The 17527-nt window shown below is 46.3% G+C and overlaps 1 protein-coding gene across 1 annotated transcript in view; it reads left to right on the plus strand.

Moving 5' to 3' along the window:
• Positions 1–16871, plus strand: part of LOC104513550 (collagen alpha-1(XXVII) chain-like) — a gene marked incomplete at its 5' end in the record, with an annotated part of 27261 nt that extends 10390 nt beyond the window's left edge. Inside the window, 7 exons of the mRNA XM_010156945.1 lie at positions 2477–2530; positions 4525–4578; positions 9770–9814; positions 10670–10723; positions 13101–13145; positions 15489–15542; positions 16770–16871. Coding sequence (XP_010155247.1) covers positions 2477–2530; positions 4525–4578; positions 9770–9814; positions 10670–10723; positions 13101–13145; positions 15489–15542; positions 16770–16856 — 393 coding nt within the window. The remainder of the gene's footprint in view (positions 1–2476; positions 2531–4524; positions 4579–9769; positions 9815–10669; positions 10724–13100; positions 13146–15488; positions 15543–16769) is intronic.
• Between the last annotated feature and the right edge of the window lie 656 nt (positions 16872–17527).

Below are 17527 nucleotides of genomic sequence, written 5' to 3' on the forward strand. Positions count from 1 at the left end.
CACTGGCTTCAGTGGCATTACACCCCTTTGTGCCACCTGAGAATTTAGCCCATGCTGCTTTTCTCAGCAATTTATAACGTGCAACTGCTTAAAGGGGGCTTCTTGCCACTTTCTGCGTTGTTTGTTGTTCTTGGCAGTTGCAAAATTGCTATTGCATCTAGTTAGCGAAGATCTCTTGCAGTAGATAAGTTTTAAATGGCTGTAGACATGCTGGGCTAGGGCTGTAGCTTGCTGTGCTTAAGCAGGAGGAGTGTTTGTGCTAACAACTAGATGTAGCTCTGAGGATGCCCTAACAGAGTTTGGGATTGGGAGGAGGGTTAGCTGTCAGACAGGGTGTGTTTTGAAAAGCCATTAAAAGAGCTGGATTTGCAGCTCTCATCCCAATGCTTTTGGCATCAGGCATTGGTATGGTTTGCTTAGTTAGCTGCTCTGGATGAATTTCTCTTGTTATAGCACTAGGAAAAATTGAATTTTCCTTTTAATGAATGGTTTGGCTCCAAGACAGCTCATCAGTTTGGCTCACTGATGTTTAAAATACTATTAGCGGGATTGCAAAGCTGCAGTGTTTAAACTGAACAGCTCTAGACTTCCCCCAGGTAGGAAAAAAACAGAAGAAAATAATTTCTTCCTTCACAAGAGGAAGCAGTGTGCTCAGTCAGTTGGGATGGGAAAGAGGGAAGCTTGTGGGCAAGGTGCCATGGCTCAGTGATGGACAAGGCTTAGGCCAATTCCTGTGTTGTGGTGGTTGTGCAAGAAAAGTTGGGCAATTAATCTGCAGTTTCAGCCCTCGGCATCCAGGCATCGTTCGCTCCGGCCCTGATGCCATCTTGCTGATTGATCTTAGGGAAGGGTGATGCTACTTGTGGGCGAGTTCTTCACCTGTGTGATGAGAACCCTGATGTAAAGCAGTCTTTGCTAACGTGATCTGGCGCTTCCCAGGGAAAAATGTGAGGGGCTTGTATTTCTTTACACGGCTCAAAGTCATTGCACTGAGCACATGGCAAGGTTTAGAGTGGTGGGTGTTTACCTGCTGCTGTAAATTAGTTTTGCAGAGTAGAAATGAATACCCTGTGATCCTGTGGACTGCTCTAATCTGTTCCAAGCAGTTGTAGCACCCCCTGACTGCTCTGAAGCTCAGGGAGTGGGAGAATTGCCCTGATAACAGCTGCATGCAAAGCAAGATTATCTGCATGACTTCATTTACTGTTTGGAAACCAGGCAGCCTTCATTCAGAGCTTGCACAGATGCATCTGCCTTGAATCAGCAGTGCTCCCTACAGTCCATAGCCAAGTAGTCTCACTCCCTGAACCTTGCAGCTTGTGGTGGGTGGTGGAGGAGGAGAAGGGGAGATTTACATGCGGCGCAAGGTGGGAAGTATGTGTCAAAAGTAGTCGCAGTGAGGTTGCATGGAAACTGCTGCTCTGCTATAACTAGACCTTTGTGCTGCTAATGAGAAACACCAGTTAATAAATACTATTGCTCCTTTGTAGGATCTCACCTGCCCTCCAAGCCCTTCACTTGACAAGCATTCATTAACCCTCACAACTGTCCCGTACTTGGTTTTGAATCCCGTGCTGCTGATTTGGCACACAGAGGTTGTGACTTGTTTATGACCCCAGGAGTGTTAAATGGCCAGTGCCCGATATCGGGATCCCTGTGTCCTCGCTGTGCCAGAAGAGATGTTATACAGACCTAAGCTGCTTTCTGTGCTAAGCCTTACCTCTCCCCTGCCAAAGGAATCTGGCACAATTCAAATCTCTTCCACTTTTTCCGACTTCTATCTCTCACCCTTTTAGGTGCACACATCCCCTTTCCACTTTTTAAGAATTTGAACTGGGTATTTCAAAGGAATCTACTGGAATTAGATGTTCAACTGCTGCTGAAATTCCAGCCTGTGTTCATCGGAAGATCACAGCCTTAAATTGTAATTTCTTTTGTCATGGTTGTTAAGAAGGAAAATAAAGAATACTGCCACAAGTGTGCCTCTTTCTTCTGCCAGCCTGAAAGCCTCACAATTGCTCTGGCTGTTGGTAGTGTCTAATTAGTGTAACTTTCTCTGCAGTTTCATCTGTTCCCCACAGTTACAAAAGCAGCAGCATCTAGCAAGTTGTTACGAAGGATGGGTTAGCCACAGTAATAGGCTTGGTAATTATTTTTGTGATGGTAGTTGTAGACAAGGAAGAAATCACAGCTGTTGAGTCTAATATGTATCAAAAGTCATTGCCTTCTTCCAGTTATCCTTTCTTTAGTCAATTTAATGCTGTCAAATACTATTTAAAACACAACGCTTTAGCAGCAGCAATCACTCACCAAAACCAGTCCAGCAAAAGTGCTGTACCGAGGGACTCTAACACATTTGGGATGCTGGGGCAAGACAGATAAAATGTTTTTCTAATTTGGAGGCTTGGTGGAAGCAGAACCACAACTATGGGTTGGGTCCTTGGATTCTGTCATTAATTAAAGTTTTTCATTTCAGGGTCAGAAAGGTGATCCCGGGTTGTCGCCTGGAAAAGCTCGCAATGGACAGAAGGTAAGATGTTGCTCAGAGTGCACCGGCATGAAGACCACCGTGTGCTTCCAGCCTATACACGTGGAGGGTGTCCATCCTGCAGCCACAAGCGTCACAGCTACTCAAGTAGACTTAGGTCTGAAAATTAAGATTTAGAATCTGGATTCAGGAGTAAAGTATCTAAGGTGTGGACCAGAGTGCACTGAGGTGCCTGCTGCCATAGGTCTTTGCTGTCCAAGTATTTATCCATTTTACGCACAGTCTGCAGCCCAAACAAAGTCCCTGGTGCTGCAAGCACGTGGCTACTTAAGCTGGGTGTTTATACCAGGACCTGTGAGATACACCCACGCCTTGCCAGCTCTCAGCGCGCAGCTCTAGAAAGAGGTAATCCCACTGTAAGCAATAAAAACCTTGAAGGCAAAGGAAAGGCTGCTCCTGCTGAGGAGCTGAGAAAAAATGGTTTGTCTCACATCACATGGGCAGCCTACAGCGGATCGGTGCTGTGAGAGCTGCCTTGCTGTCCCGCTGGTGGAGAAAGGCTTCTCACTGTCCATGCATGGACCCTGCTGTGTGATAACCTGAGGCCTTTCCGCCAAGGCCTACTCAAATCAACACAAAGCACACCACTGGGAAGTGTTGCTGCCTTCTGGATTTAGTGATTGTTAAGGATCAGAGTTCTTCCAGTTCTTTTCAGTAAATTACAACTCCCATTTTTGCTGTTTCACAGCTGGACAATTTTTACTGAGGCAACAAGGTCTCACAGAAGTCTCAAAATGAATGGAAGGGCAATCAGGGCTTCATAACATCTACCTCAATTAGTTCTTGCAGTGGTGCCTGCACAATACTTCATAACTCATGTCCAGGGCAAGAAGCCTGCTTCTCTTCCTTTCATCATAAATGCACAGCTAGTAGAAAGCATCAGCCATGAAGAACTTGGGCCCTTCATTTGAAACCAGATGCCTCCACGAAGCACAGCAAGCCACACAAATACAAGGTGGAGGGTGATGCTAGAAAACATTGAGAGGGCTAAGCCTGAAACAATGCTTGTAACTTAACGGCACGAGATGCCTTTTGAAATTTCTGGAATGCGACATCAGAATGGCATCACATGGAAATCATCCACCCGCAGAGTCTGGAACCATTTTCTTGCAAGCATGCTCAGTGTAAGAAAGGGAGAGATCCAGATCGCTTTTAGCTCGTGTTAACAAGGCTTTATCCCTGTTAGCAGTAATAGAAACAAGGAGTTTCCAGCAGGAGTTTGGAGTGGTGCCTAATTTTCAAGCTATACTCTCCAAATGCATTTTCAGGAAGCAGGCACAGCGCAGTGTTGGAGGCTTTAAAGCGGGTTTGGTCCTACTCAGAGGAGGCCAAACTGGGCTTGTTGAAATGGGTTGGAGTTAGAGAGGTCTCACAGCAAAGCGCTTCTCCATTCCTATGGTGATCTGAGTATGCCAGCTGGGACGTGATGCAATCCCTTTTCAGAAGTACAGGCCGCTGAAAAAAACCCTCCCACCAGCAGCCTGCAAAGATTCAATCCGTGTCGTGTGTGCAGGTTAAATAATTATACCGTCAGCACCGTCGGAACTGGAGCCGTGGGCTGAGCCAGTACAGTAGCAGAGTGTGAGCAGAGTCACAAGGTTTGGCAGGCGGTACCTGTTGTTCCTGTTGCGTTTAAAAACTGAAATTTTCTTGCCTTGGCGATTTAGATGCCTATCGAAAGGCACATGAAGCATGTGACAGTGAGATCATTGAAAAAAGCATTCATTCTGCTGGCAAAATCTAGACCCTAGCAGCATCTGCCATTAATTAAAAAGGGTTTATTATTTATTTGAGCTAGTTAATAGCGACGATGTCTAAATCTACACTTCTTATACAGTCAGTTTTTGAGGAGTTGTGTTTAGAATCAGAAATGTCAATAGTTGGGTGCTGCTGTCAGCAAAATAATTTCAGTAACCGTAGGCTGGGCAAAGGGAAAACATTGCTGGAAACTAATGCAACTTGCTTGCTTCCTACAGGGAGATGTGGGCTTACCTGGTTTGACGGGCTTTCCTGGACCACCTGGTAGAAAGGTAGGAGTGTGTTCTTTCCTAGTGAATTAGATCACTATTTTTATTTTAAAATGTTGTCCTGTTACTGCTTAAATGGTTTAATTAAGTCCTAGTATCCAGCAAAAAGTCTTATGCCTGTTTCACAGGTGTGAAAACTGGGATATAGGGCTGAAGCAACTGCCTAAAGGTTGTACCAGTGGGACTGTGTAAGAATATGAAATGGAATTCTTGATCCAGATTTCTGTTCCTTCTTTGTATTCCATATCCCACTGCACTACATCATCCCTCTGCACCCTGATAATGCATCAGCAAGCTGAATTTAGGGCTGGTTCAGCCCATACATTAACTAAATGGATCTACAACCAGCATCAATACTCAATAGTTGGATTCATAACAGATTTAGACATTCCAAGGAAACCTTGACTGTCCTGGTAAACCACATTTCAACCAAAATACCTGTATGCCTTCCCTCTATTTTGTTTGGAGACTGACAGTGCTACTCAGGTTTTACTTTATTTGCTCCCATATTGGTGTTTCAACATTATTAATGTCACCACCAACAAACCTGTGCCTAGAAAAGGATACACAGGGATAGAGCGCAAGATCCATGCCTGTCTTCCTGTTGCAGCAGCGTGTGTGCTTGTATTCATGCATGCAAGCCTGCACAGCAGTACCTTAGCGATCTGTAGGTTGAGCTCATGTCTTTTGTATATCGCTTCAGCTGACCTTCTGGTTCCAGGCTGTGTTGGTAGGTTGGTTTGATTTTTTGGAAGCTGGACCTGTCGCAGGGAGCTGTTTCGGATGAGACTCCCCTTTCCAGTGGGCCAGTATTGACATAGCTAAGCTGAATGGTTAAAATTAGCATCTTGTTTCAACCACCTCATTAACCTGTGGTTGAAGTTATATTATTCCTTAGGCCAATTAGCTGCACACAAACACCTATTCAGGTATGCTTTAAGACTCTGGGGAGAGAAAGAAGGTGTGGAGGAGGCTGAAAGAAACCCTCCTTCTCCATGATTGTTTGTTGTATGCTTTATATGGGAATCAAATTGCCAAGAACAAGGGCTGGGTTCATTTTTCTACTCCCAAGGCTGGTCATGCTTGGGGTGGTGTGTGGAGCTAGGAGCAGTAGAGTGATTGATTACCAATCTTTTGCTGTCACAAACAAGTTCTAACAAATAGGGTGCAAAGAACACCATTTTCCTGGTATAACAGCTCATAAAACAAAACCTTGTGGTTACAATCAGCAAAATGCAATGTCAGGAGTGCAAGGACTCATAGTGGAAAAAGTGGAGAAGGAATAGGAGATTGAACAAACATTTCTGAGTCCAGCACATGGCCTTCACATCTGATTTCGGCTCTCCCAGGAGAGGGCGAAGGCAAGGGTATGCTTCTGTTTCTTCAAGTAATGAGCGAGTTGGACGCTGACATTTTCCTTTGGTGCAGCTTAAGAAAAACACCTCCCAGTAGCACTAGTCTGGCAGTGTTTTTGGTGTAACCTGGCTTTTATTAACATCCTGCATTAAGAAAAAATTTACAGCTGTTGGAGAAATGTTTGGAAAAAAATCTTTTTTTATCTGGATTCCCTGCTGGCATTCTCCCAGTGAAAATATGCTGGTGTTTGGCTGAAGGTGGGCAACACATCTTAGCTACCAGAAAACAGCAACGCCTTGGAAATGGATGTCCCTCCTGCTCACTCCATGGAGAGACTGTGAAAAGAGCTCCGAGGGCTTTGATCTGAAAATGCCATGTAGAAACTTCGAAATAGGCAAAATATTTGACCAGTGGAAACAAAATGCTTTTCCCACTAAATGAAACAACTGGCTCGGCAGCATGAGCTGGAGCCAGGACCCAGCAGCCTGTGGGTTTGGGTAGCGTGGCTCACACCGCAGTGCCTGCCTGGGGAACACAGACCTGTGCTCTTTGTAGGACTTGGAGAGTCTGATCTCTGAGCATCCCTGCAGTCATTTTCCCTGGACCCAGCTACAGGTATATGAAAGTGCCTTTCAGGCAGCAGATGTAATTCTCACCCTCTCCATGCAGAGCAAACGCTGGTTTAGCCACCCAGCAGTCCTCGGGAACGGTGGCAGGGCTGTTGTCCCCTGTGCCCTTCCCTCTGGTGCCTACAAGGTGTCTGGGGGCTGCAGACTACGGCAGCCTTGCAGGTGTATCTCAGCAGGGCACCGCGCCGTTGCTCCCAGTCTCAAGTGCCGTGGAGGAGAAAACGGTGGGAGCAGAGTACAGGATTGCAGAAGGCAGCGACAGTGAGAGGGAAAAAGCTTTGCTGAAGTCGCTCAGGGAGTAAAGGCAGAGCTGTGATTTGGTCAGTGCTTCAGAACACATCCTGTCATGCCGATCTCTTTCTCCAGCCTCTTTACTCTTCACATTTCCTCTCGAAGTGCAGGATGATCCGTTTTAGCTAGGAGAGTGTGGATTATAAATATCATCACGGATGAGTAAATCCTTCACTGGAATGCAATTTCCTTTCTAAATCACAGCTCTTTGTGTTGAGCACCCTGTAATCATCAGGAAGTGTTTGGATAAAAGAGCAAATGCAGTTGTTTTCATACCCTCTGCCCTGTCATTTTACTGCTATTTGAAGAGGATTTTACCAGGTAAATACTTTCACGTTGCAGCCAACTTTAGCATACACAAGCTTTCCTGTTTTCTCCTCACTATAATTGACCTGAGGCAGGAATAACTACAGTATACCGTGAAGAGACACACATTCAAAGCTTCCTAGAGCTCATTGTATGTAGCGAGGAGGATATTTAATTTAATAGGATGCAACAGTAGAAGAGTGTCTACATATTTAACTTAAGTGCCATTCGCTCACCATTATAGAGACACCAATGCAGTGCTTGGTGCAGACATTCGCTCAGGACATGCTTGGGGCAACTCAAGGGTCTGTCTTCTAACCACCTGCTCTGGGTGGGTGTTGAAATGACTTCCTGCAGGAACACGATCAGAGCAGAGGGATTCGGAGCAGCCAAGCTAGGCAGCTCGCTCTTATCAGTGGAGGGAGCGAGACATCTCCGAGTGTTTGTACCTGTGGAAGTGGATGCTCCAGCTGTCTGGAGGCAAAGGTGGTTCCTGCTCCAGGCTGCGGTTGGAGGAGCTGGGCAGAGGCAACATCACGGGCTCCGTGCTACATCACCAGGCACGTCTGGAGATGCTGAACCCAGGGCTGTTTCTCTTGGCAGCCGTCTCTGGAAGGGCAGGGAAGGGGGGCAGAACAGATGCTCTCCATCTGCACAACGCCCTGCTGGTCCACGCTCCGGGGATGGGTGATACCAGTACTGGGCCTTCCACACCCAGGTGGGTCTGGACCTTCACCTTTAGACCAGACATCCGACCAGGGCGGAGCATCCTCCCTCCTTTCTGCTGATGCTGAGCCTCTGTCAAGGAGCCAGGGAGAGGAGAAGCAGGAGAGCATCTCGCAGGACAGATTCCTGGAGAGGGGCAGGGAGTCCTGTCTGCTGGTCCTGCTCCAGGAGCTGCTGAGGCACTTCCAATTAGGAGCCACTGGCTGAAATGTGCTAACAGGGCTTGGAAAACGACCTTGTAGGTGGTTCACGTGAGGGCTAGCTGGTCACCAAACGGTCTTTTAGGTCAGGCACTGCCTTCTCAGGGGGTGCAGCTCAGTCAAAAGAGCGGGCCATGACACATCAGCAAGGTCAAGCAGGAGAGATGCGGTGAAAAGGGAATCAACGTTTTTCCAGCCCAGAAAGTCTGAAATAATGAGCAAGAAGGAATGCAAAGGGGAGTGGGTAGTAGCCAGGATGGCTGAGAGCGTTGCATACCTCCGCCAGCGAAGGCTTAGGCTGCAGGACGAGAATAGCCCATGGGAAGAATAAAAAAGCTGTTAAGCAGAGGTGTGGACCTGGGAGCAAGAAACAGGCCTGGGTTCATCTGGTGAGTGAAGCAAAAGGCTGAGTCCTCGGCCAAACCAGAGTTTGGTTATGGCTTCCAGAACAGGGGGATGCTCCCCTGTGGGTTTTGGAGACAGGCAATGTGTGCCGGGAGCCCTGGCTGTGACAGGGTGAGTAGCAGAAACTGAGTTACAATTAACAATTGTAACCCACCCTGAAAGCATTTTGCTGTTTCTGTAGTATTTGTGCAAGGATTGTTTCTTGTTTATTTTCTCTCTCCATTTGTTTCAAGTTAAATTTTCTGCCCCTTTTAAAAATCTTGCTAGTAACTTTGCTAAACAGTCATCTCTATAACTGAATTTAATCGTCTAATCTGTTCTGACTCCACTTGATGGAAATGATTTTGTTTTAAATAGCTGAAGCAAGATAATAAAGGAGAGGGAGGGGGTAAATCTGAAGTGCCTGTCACTTGCAGAATTTACTCAGCGTTTGAAGAGAGCTCTAGGTAAATCCTGGAGAAAGCAAACTCCCTTAAAATACATACTGATCAGTCTGCAGCTGAACAGGCTACCTTTGTCCTGCCCCGGTGTCTGCAGCTCAAAAAAAAAAAAAGCTGAAAAGCGAAGCAGGTTTATGAAAGACCTGTGAGAATGATTTGAAGCCTGCAACACTTGCCAGCTAGCAAGCTGGATTGAGAAACTCATTCTAGGTAATTCACCAGAGAGCAGGCTAAGAGACAGCTTGCCCACCGCTTTGGGGTAGCTTCATCATGAAGGACTCTGGATCTTGTCATACCTAGTAATGATTAGATTGGAAAAGCTGCAAGCTAGAAACAAAATTGAAGTTTCCTGTGGCAGTAAATGGTTATTTTTGATGTTTCCTACGGCATTTCAAGTTCTAAAGCGAATAGGAGCACTCTGAAATGCGAGTGACTCATGCTGTGTGGTTCCCCAACTTGCCCAAAGCCAACATTTTACCCTACAAGCCTGTGGTTTCCTAAAGATTAAGGATAGCTTTGCTAAAGGCGTGGATTACGGATAAACAGCTTTGAGTGTAGGTACAGCTCTAAGTCTGTTGATGGAGCAGGTCCTTGAGTAGCCGTGGGTGCAGGCTGCTGGCGCACGGCTTGAAGGGTTTGGGGGATGCAAGCACAAACCAGCATGTTAAAGGTTTGCGTGATTGTGTGGTGCCATCCTATCTCTGAAGACCTGCTTCTCCTCAGAACTTTACTCCCACCTGCAAAGAGAAATTCAAACCAAAACCAGATCATTTTACTACTCAGTTTTGTTTGTTTGTTTGTTTTTCTCTTTCGACTCATCTCTTCCATCCTATTTCAACAGGGATATAAAGGCTACCCTGGACCACCAGGTCACCCTGGAGACCAGGTGAGTTGTCCCAGTTTCCAACACAGAACCTGTGGAGAGGGATGATTTGCTGACTCCGGTGCTCAGCGCGGACAGCCAGCTCCTTCCAGGGGCAGCTGTGTGCACACAGGGATGCGCGGGGAACTCCCGTGCCCCGACTGAGCATCAGCAGGTTGCTGGGAGGAGACTGCCTTGGACTTTCTAAATTTAATTTCTAACTTCTATTGCTCAACCGTGTTAAGTTTATGTGGTGGAAGAAATACCAGCTTACCCTACTCCCCCTTTATTTTTCCTTTTACATTGATTTCACCTGGAGTTCACTAACCACATCAGATTAAGGACTAACATGTAATTCCCCTCCCAAAACCCATTCCCCCTCTCCCTTTTTCTTCCCCCTCATTATTTGGTTAAGTCTGATGTTTGCAGTTCAGAAAAAAAGAGGCCATGAATAGCAGGCCCTGTTAGCAGTGATGTTAAAGGATATTATACATGAATCCATTTAGTTCTGAAGAATTTTGGCAGTGCTCCCCCACCAGTAAAACGGTTCCATATGCCAGATATAGATGCAGCCTTACACCTTCTCTTAGCCTCCTTGTTTCAAACTATCTGCTGCTTTCACTGCAGATGGAGGCAGAATGAGAAATAGCAACACTCGCTTAATGCATGGATCCTATTGACTTGGCTTCTGTCTGTTTTCCACCCTCATTAATTTATTCCACTGTCTACCCATAGTATTTTATTTTTCTCTATACATTTGCATCAGCTTATCCATTTCTTCCTCCTTTTCCCCCAGCTCAAGAAATGAAGCAGCTAAAAAGGCTTCCCAAGTGTGGCATTCACCTTACCTTTGTGCCTTCTCTTTTTTTCTTTCCAAAGGGTGAACGAGGACCAGACGGAAGTCCGGGTGCCAAAGGTTATCCTGGCAGGCAGGTGCAGTAAATCTCATCGTGCTGTGCACAGACTAGGGATTTGGGTGTGCAGGTAGCTCAGTATATGCCTGAATACGTGCCCCGCTGAAGACAGTGCAGGCCTCTAGAGTACATCTGAATATTTTCCTTCTTCCTTCCCCAAGATGCTCTATCGATGATGTGGCCTTTCAGCTCCAGGGGACACTAAGGTGGTTAGAAAGTGGTTTATGCCTGTGATGGATAAAACCTCATAGGCTTTAAAAAATAGGCATAAAAATTTTTTTATAGCAAAACCTGACATATTTTTGCTTCAGTACAGCAACAGAAAAACAAACCGCAAAACAACAGAGCAGAGAAACATACCCGCAAGCTGCTAACCCTTCACTGTTAGGCACATTTCACATCTGATGCTGAACACGTTAGGAATCTGGGACAGAGGAGAGCTTATGACCGAAAGAAAAGGTTTAGGTGAACTCTCAGCATAATCGTATATACACATATGCATGGACCATATAAATCTCATTAGCAGTTGCAAAAAAGATGATGAAAGAAAACCAAGTTTTTATTTTCATTCTGAAAAAATTGCACAAAGACAACTTCAGGAGTGGAGGAGCTGCAAAGGAAAAGGAGTTGCAATAGGGCATTGGATTGTCTTAGTGATGTAAGATGCTGAGTAGTAGGAAGAAAATTAAGAGGGATAATTTGTAAGAGCTGAAATGGAACCTGTTGGAGGGGAGAAGACCTGGCCCTGTAACATTTTACAGTGAAACATTCATCGTGGTTTTCTAAAAGGGGCACATTAATGTTGGATTCCGCCACGTTCATATCAAAGGACAAAGCTAAGAGGCTAGGGAGATGTCAGAGCCCGAGTCTGTCACCAGTCTTTCAGACTTGTCCCAAGCTCTGTGAGGTTTCACCCAGATGTGCAGGTTATTGGACTGAATGTGAACTAGATGTTCAGAACAAGTCTACATCCCCCGGCCTCAGACTATTTTAAATTTGAAATTAAAGTGACACCTCGCTTAGCAAATTTTAGGTGGAATACGCAGATGCAGATGGTAGAACTGGATGAGGGTTTTATGCACCTGACTAAATGCCCCATTCATACTCTGAAAGGCTCTTAGAGATCTGCATGCCAAACCATCTCCTAGGTGTGAATGTGTGCTGGATGACTCCTACAGCAGTCTGAGCTATATTGGACATACAAGGTTAATAAATGCTGTTTAGCAATTCGTAGCAGTGTTCTGCCCATCAGATAAGCAGGGTGAAATCTTTGCGATTGACACACTATGAATAAAAGTGCTTTCTTAAAACGGGGTTTGGGTCAGGAAAATGACTTTTTTTTCTCTCTTTTCTGGTTTTTTTTTAAGGCAGCTTTTTTCCAGCATATCTGAAGGCTGTGTGTATCCAGCATCAGAGCTGTTTACTTTGCTGAGTTTTTACTACTTGTTACTCCTGTCAGCTGCGCTGGCTCTGCAGCGCTACGGGAGAGAGAGCTTGGCTCTCGTTTGATTCGCTCATCATAAGCAGAATTGTTAACTTCACCCTGATGGCTGAAATCTTTGGCAGTGATACATGAGCCAGGAAAAGAGCACAACCTGACTTTCAGATCCCAGGCTGTGTGCAGTGCTGCCAGCTGAAGAAAATACGGATTTAGTTGTCTGTCTTTTTTCTTCTTTTTTTTTTTTTTCCCTCTTCTGAAAAAGCCCAGCAGCATTTGGAACTAGAAGAAAATTACCTGGAAAGTTGCTGGAAGACAATAAACATGACATTCATTATTCCTTTTTACAGGGTTCTTTCTCACAGTACTTCGTTAGCAGCAATAGGCAGAGAGGTGGGGTGGGGAATGCACTGTCAATTCTTTCCATATCTGTTGATGCTGCAAAGGATTAGAGATATTGCAGTACCTGTACTGATAAGTGACTTTCCAGGCTGTAGAAATTAGAGGGGCTTTGTCACTGCATCAGGGCCAGCCTGTGTTGCCTAAACAGGTATTGAAACGCATTTGTATTTTGCTGTGTATGTGTTTAGTTAAGCAGGAAAATGAATTAGGGGCTGTTGGGTGCAGGACATCACTGTACGTGGATCTGGGTGTAACACAACCTCGGTGCGCCCTGCTGCATTAGCCTTTTTGGTCTTTATGATCAGAAATCTCTACTTCAGCCCCAGGGAAGGCTCACTCCGTGCAGCAGTCTCAGGTTCTGCAGAGTGCCAGCTCCCCAACAATGGGAGATTTGTTATTTGTATCGTTTTGTCCTTTTTTTCTCCTTTGTTGATACGCGTTGGACTCGGCCCTGAAAGCAGAACCACGCAGGGACGGTGCTGGGGATTTGGCACCGCTCGTTAGGTTAAGTTAAAGCCTGTCCACATTTGTCTCTGTTTTTTCCCTTCTGTTCCAGGGTTTACCTGGCCCCATAGGGGAAGCTGGTCCAAAAGGCAGTCGGGTAAGCAGCCTTTCACATATCTTTTCTCTATTTGTTTTTACCAAAGGCTTCTCAGGAAACTTTATGCTTAATCTTGCAATCCTGAGACTAGTTCCTTTAATTTGTTGGATTCAAGGGATTTGAACTGCGCACCGCTTGTTTCTTGAAGCACTGCTAAATTTTTAAAATGAAACCTAGAATGTACCAAGATCAAAGTTCACCAATAGTGCTGATGATACGAAGTCAACTCCTTCAGAGCTCACATTGCAGGAGAGGAAAGAATGGCATACAAATTCCTACCGAAGACCGAAGTCTGAACTTTCTGCAAGCCCCATCTCCCAAAGGCCTCTTTAGTTTCAATAAGTGTGGTTCAGCGGTCTTCAACCATGCCGAATATGGGCTCTTCTGGGTATAGTGCTGGGTTTGGGAGTGTTTTATATCATTATGCAGAATAGCAAGCCAGCATCTTGGAGCCACGTGCGAATACAAACACTAATATCTCCATTCTGCCTGGTTTTGCTCACCAAATTGAATTGCTGGGGGTTCGTTCCCACTGCAAAGGGTTATTTTTCTACCAATTAAGGCTCTCCTTAATCACATTTTGTTCTTTTCCTGCAATTATAAATTCACAAATGAGATCTTGAGCCAATAAAATCCCCCCTTTCTGTAACATGTGATGCTTTCTCTATATGCAGTAAATTCAAGCAGCTGGCTTTCATCACTAGGAAAACTGCAAGGAATAAACAAAGGCTGACCCTGTAGCTAGTGGTATTCCTGAGCTGGGAAGGGAGATGGCATGTTCAGTGTCCTGCAGGAGAGAGAAAGGTCTGAGACAGCACAGCTTGCTCACCCCACTTCTGCAAGCGATAAAGTTTTCCCTGGTACACGTTTCACTGACCTAACCAGGACCTCATGTAATTATCATGTGGGAGATGTGCAGGATGTAAGACTTGAAAATTATTTTCCACTTAAGGCCCCGAGTGCTGAAATATTTACAGCTACCCAAGAAAGCCATTTCTCAGTTCAACTGCAGTGAATCGGAACTGGGTAGTAAGGTGGGATATCTGCATTTTGTGGATTGAGGGACTCAACTGTGGATGCTTCTCCACCTCCCTCCTCTATTTTTTTTCTTCTGCAGGAAGTAGTTGAGGAGTTACATGGTTTGTCCTGGGGTTCAGCAAAGGCAGACAGCACCGTTTTAATGTGGCCATATTTCCCTGATAGGTATTATCCCGAAAGGAAGCGTGACCTAAAGGGAGCGATGGGCTGCTGAAATAGGTTGGTGGGGTTGACGGTAAGAGATTTAGGGACGATGGGGAAAGAAAGATGAGAGAAAATCAGTGTTAACACTTGGCTCTTGTAACAGTGAGGTGCCACTGAGGGGGCTCCCTGCTGAAGTTCACTTCCTCTTGATTCTGCATGTTTGGCACAAATGAGTCCTTTGCAAAGGACCAGCACACAAGGTAACTTTGTACTAACTGCTGAGCAAAGAGGATTAAACACAAGGCTGCAATTGTTGCAAGGGAAGGGAAATGTAGCGTTTGTGTCCTGTCTGAGCAGGATCCCCAAGTGTAGAGAAACATCACATACTTTAATATGTGACGCCTGCTCACGGGTGTGAAAGCAGCAGATTTTACGTGGAACACATGGGTGCAAAGGAGGCTGCTCTATGGTTGGGTGTTGGAGGATCCCTGCACACGTACGAGCCTCGTACACCAATCCAAAGTGCCTGGAATGGCCCAGCCCAGGCAGGGCTCTTGGCGCTTGGGTCAACAGGGTGTTTGTGAAAGGCCTTGGTGGTGCAGCAGAGTTTGCGGGGAAAGGCTCCCGGCGGAACCGTGAGCGGTGTGCTCCGCTCCCGGCAGCGGGGTGGTTGGCAGCCCTGCATGCCAGGAGAAGGTGTTTGCGTGAGAAGGGGCTGCGGTGTGCGACCGCCATTGACGTGAGCAGAGAGGGCTTAGTACAACAGACCATTTTCACAACACGGCCAAAGGCAGTGAAAGAGCCCTTGGAGAGATAAGAGGAGGCGTAGGCATGTGGATTCCTCTTGCTGTCACTCTTGCTAACCTTGAACCAAGCTCCGTTTCTCTCAGGTGCACTCAGAGCCAGCCCAGGTAAGGTTTCTTCTTGCTGGCCTCTTCCTGCTCAGAGTCCTCCTGATCCCTGGTGTGAGGGTATGTGCCCTTGGACTACATCGTGGAAGCCAGCACCATGCAGTCCATGGGCATATACACTTGCCTCAAGGTTTATTTCATCACGGCTGCCATTGACCAACGCTGGATGATGCTCCGCTGATCAGGAAAGACAGACTGACTGTCTGCTAATGGAGAATGTATTTGACTACTTGTTTCCTCTTTTCTTTAGGGATATATTGGTCTCCCAGGATTATTTGGGCTACCAGGTGCTGATGGAGAACGAGTGAGTATTTTATAAAGAAAACCTTGGTGTTTTGCTTGATTCTTTGGAGCCTGTTGTAACCTTTTCTATCCCTTGTTCCTGAGGAAAGAGGCAAGCATGCCTAATGTTTAACCATGCCTTCTTTAGCCTGTTTCTACCCTTGCATGAAGACCTGTGTCCCTGTACGATGCTGACGTTCAGCTCAGGAAAAACAAGGCTTCAGACAGGGTCGTCAGATCTCACTGTTGAGTAGTGAGAAGCTTTTCTGTATTTTCCTTCACTCAAAACCTGCCTTCCTCCTCTCCCTTACTAGTTCTTCTTAGTGGGATGGGGCAGGAGGGCAGAATGTATATGGAAATTCCCTGCTCCCACAAGAGTGACATCCCAGCCTGAGTGTCCCAGCATTTTGGGTGTCCAGCTGGAGGTGTCTGGACAGAGCCTGGCTCTTGGAAGGGGCAGGGCCTGGGGCTTTCTGACAATGGCTTTCCTTGCAGTTTCATCGAGTTGTGCAGTCAGGACTGGGGCCTGTGGATGGGCAACTGAGGCTGCTGTTCCCATGTATCCTCCCTTCTTCCCATCCTTATCATTGTGCCTTCTTCAAGCCCACATATTCAGAGCTTTGCAGGACCTCCCTTGCTTTTTTGCTTTTCTCCTCCACATCCCGCCACCTGCCTGACCTAGAGACCCCCTTTTCCTACTGCAAGAGCTCCTAAGGAAGGTCGCTGTAAGATGAAGACTGTTGTATTCCAGCTTTTTTTCCTCCCTCAAACGCAAACTCCAGAAACAAGAGGCCCCAGGAGCGTGTGGGAGTGAGTGTGTCAGTGCCTGCCTGGGAGGGGACTACCCTGCGCTCTGGAGTCACTGATTTAATGCTTGTATAACTAAATAAGAAACATAAACAGAAGTTCTCCAGTGAGTGCCTTGGCAGTGGCCTTCGTTTGGTTCCAGACCAGTAGCTTAATGACTGCTCCTGCTAAGCACAGCTTCAGCCTGCTGCCCTGGGTGTGGATGCTGCCTGCGTGTGCCTTCGGGGAGGGCCGTAGATAGTGGGTGAAGGTTAATTGTCCCCTGCTCTCGCAGCTGACTGCAAGTAGCTGACATTTTGATTCCCGAACAATGCTGCAGTCATTAGCCTGTTTTGCATTCCCCTTTCTCTCCTAGTGTTGTTTGATATTGTTGGTTGGCTCTTTGCTTTCTCAACCAGATCTGTTATTTTTTTTTTTTTTCTTCTGTGTGTTTTCCTTGCAGGGGATCCCTGGAGTTCCTGGGAAGAGGGGCAAGATGGGTAGGCCGGTAAAGTTTTTCCTCGTCTATTATGCAGACCTTGTTGAATGAAACTGGAAACAAAACACCTGGCTTTTGGCTGGGTCCTTTCATATCTTCTGATGGGGACTAAATGGGGAGATCAATCAAACCTTTCCATGTCTCTTTTCTCAAGCAGGAAGAAAACTGAAGGTGCAGATACTGTTTTCTTCCTTTCTTCCATGCTCTGCCCACTTCACAGACATTTTTGTTCTTTTTCCCACTGTCTCCATGCTCCCTTGGATCTTACACTTCTCAGATTCTATTCTGCAGCATCCTCCCCTCTGTCATCCCTCTGGCCAGCTCCTCCCTGCATGCGCTTTTGAATTCCCCACCACGATTGCAGCCTCCCAGGTGTCCGTGCTCGCTCTGTGCTCCCACCAGTCCCATCACCCTTTTTGCTGTGATTCTCTCCAACCCTGGTACCATCCTGGTTTGTGTAATGCCAGTGTACCTCTGTACAGAAACCTTTTTGTCCTTGGTGGTGGTGCAGTTAAAGTAGTATCAGATCGGATGAAGATGTCTTTGAGGAGCAAAGTAACCAGGTGGATTGAGAGCTTGGCCAGGAGGGAGAGGTGTTTTCAGGTAGGGCTGAATACAAGGTGTAAACCATGAGAGCTGCATAGAAGAAGGGTGTTTGTGCTGACTATACAAAAAGCAAAATAAAAGCAGGTGGGAAAAGTACTGAAATGAGTAGAGGAAAC

The sequence above is a fragment of the Eurypyga helias genome, unplaced genomic scaffold (assembly GCF_000690775.1).
Source record: "Eurypyga helias isolate BGI_N326 unplaced genomic scaffold, ASM69077v1 scaffold3598, whole genome shotgun sequence".
NCBI classification, from domain to species: Eukaryota; Metazoa; Chordata; class Aves; order Eurypygiformes; family Eurypygidae; genus Eurypyga; species Eurypyga helias.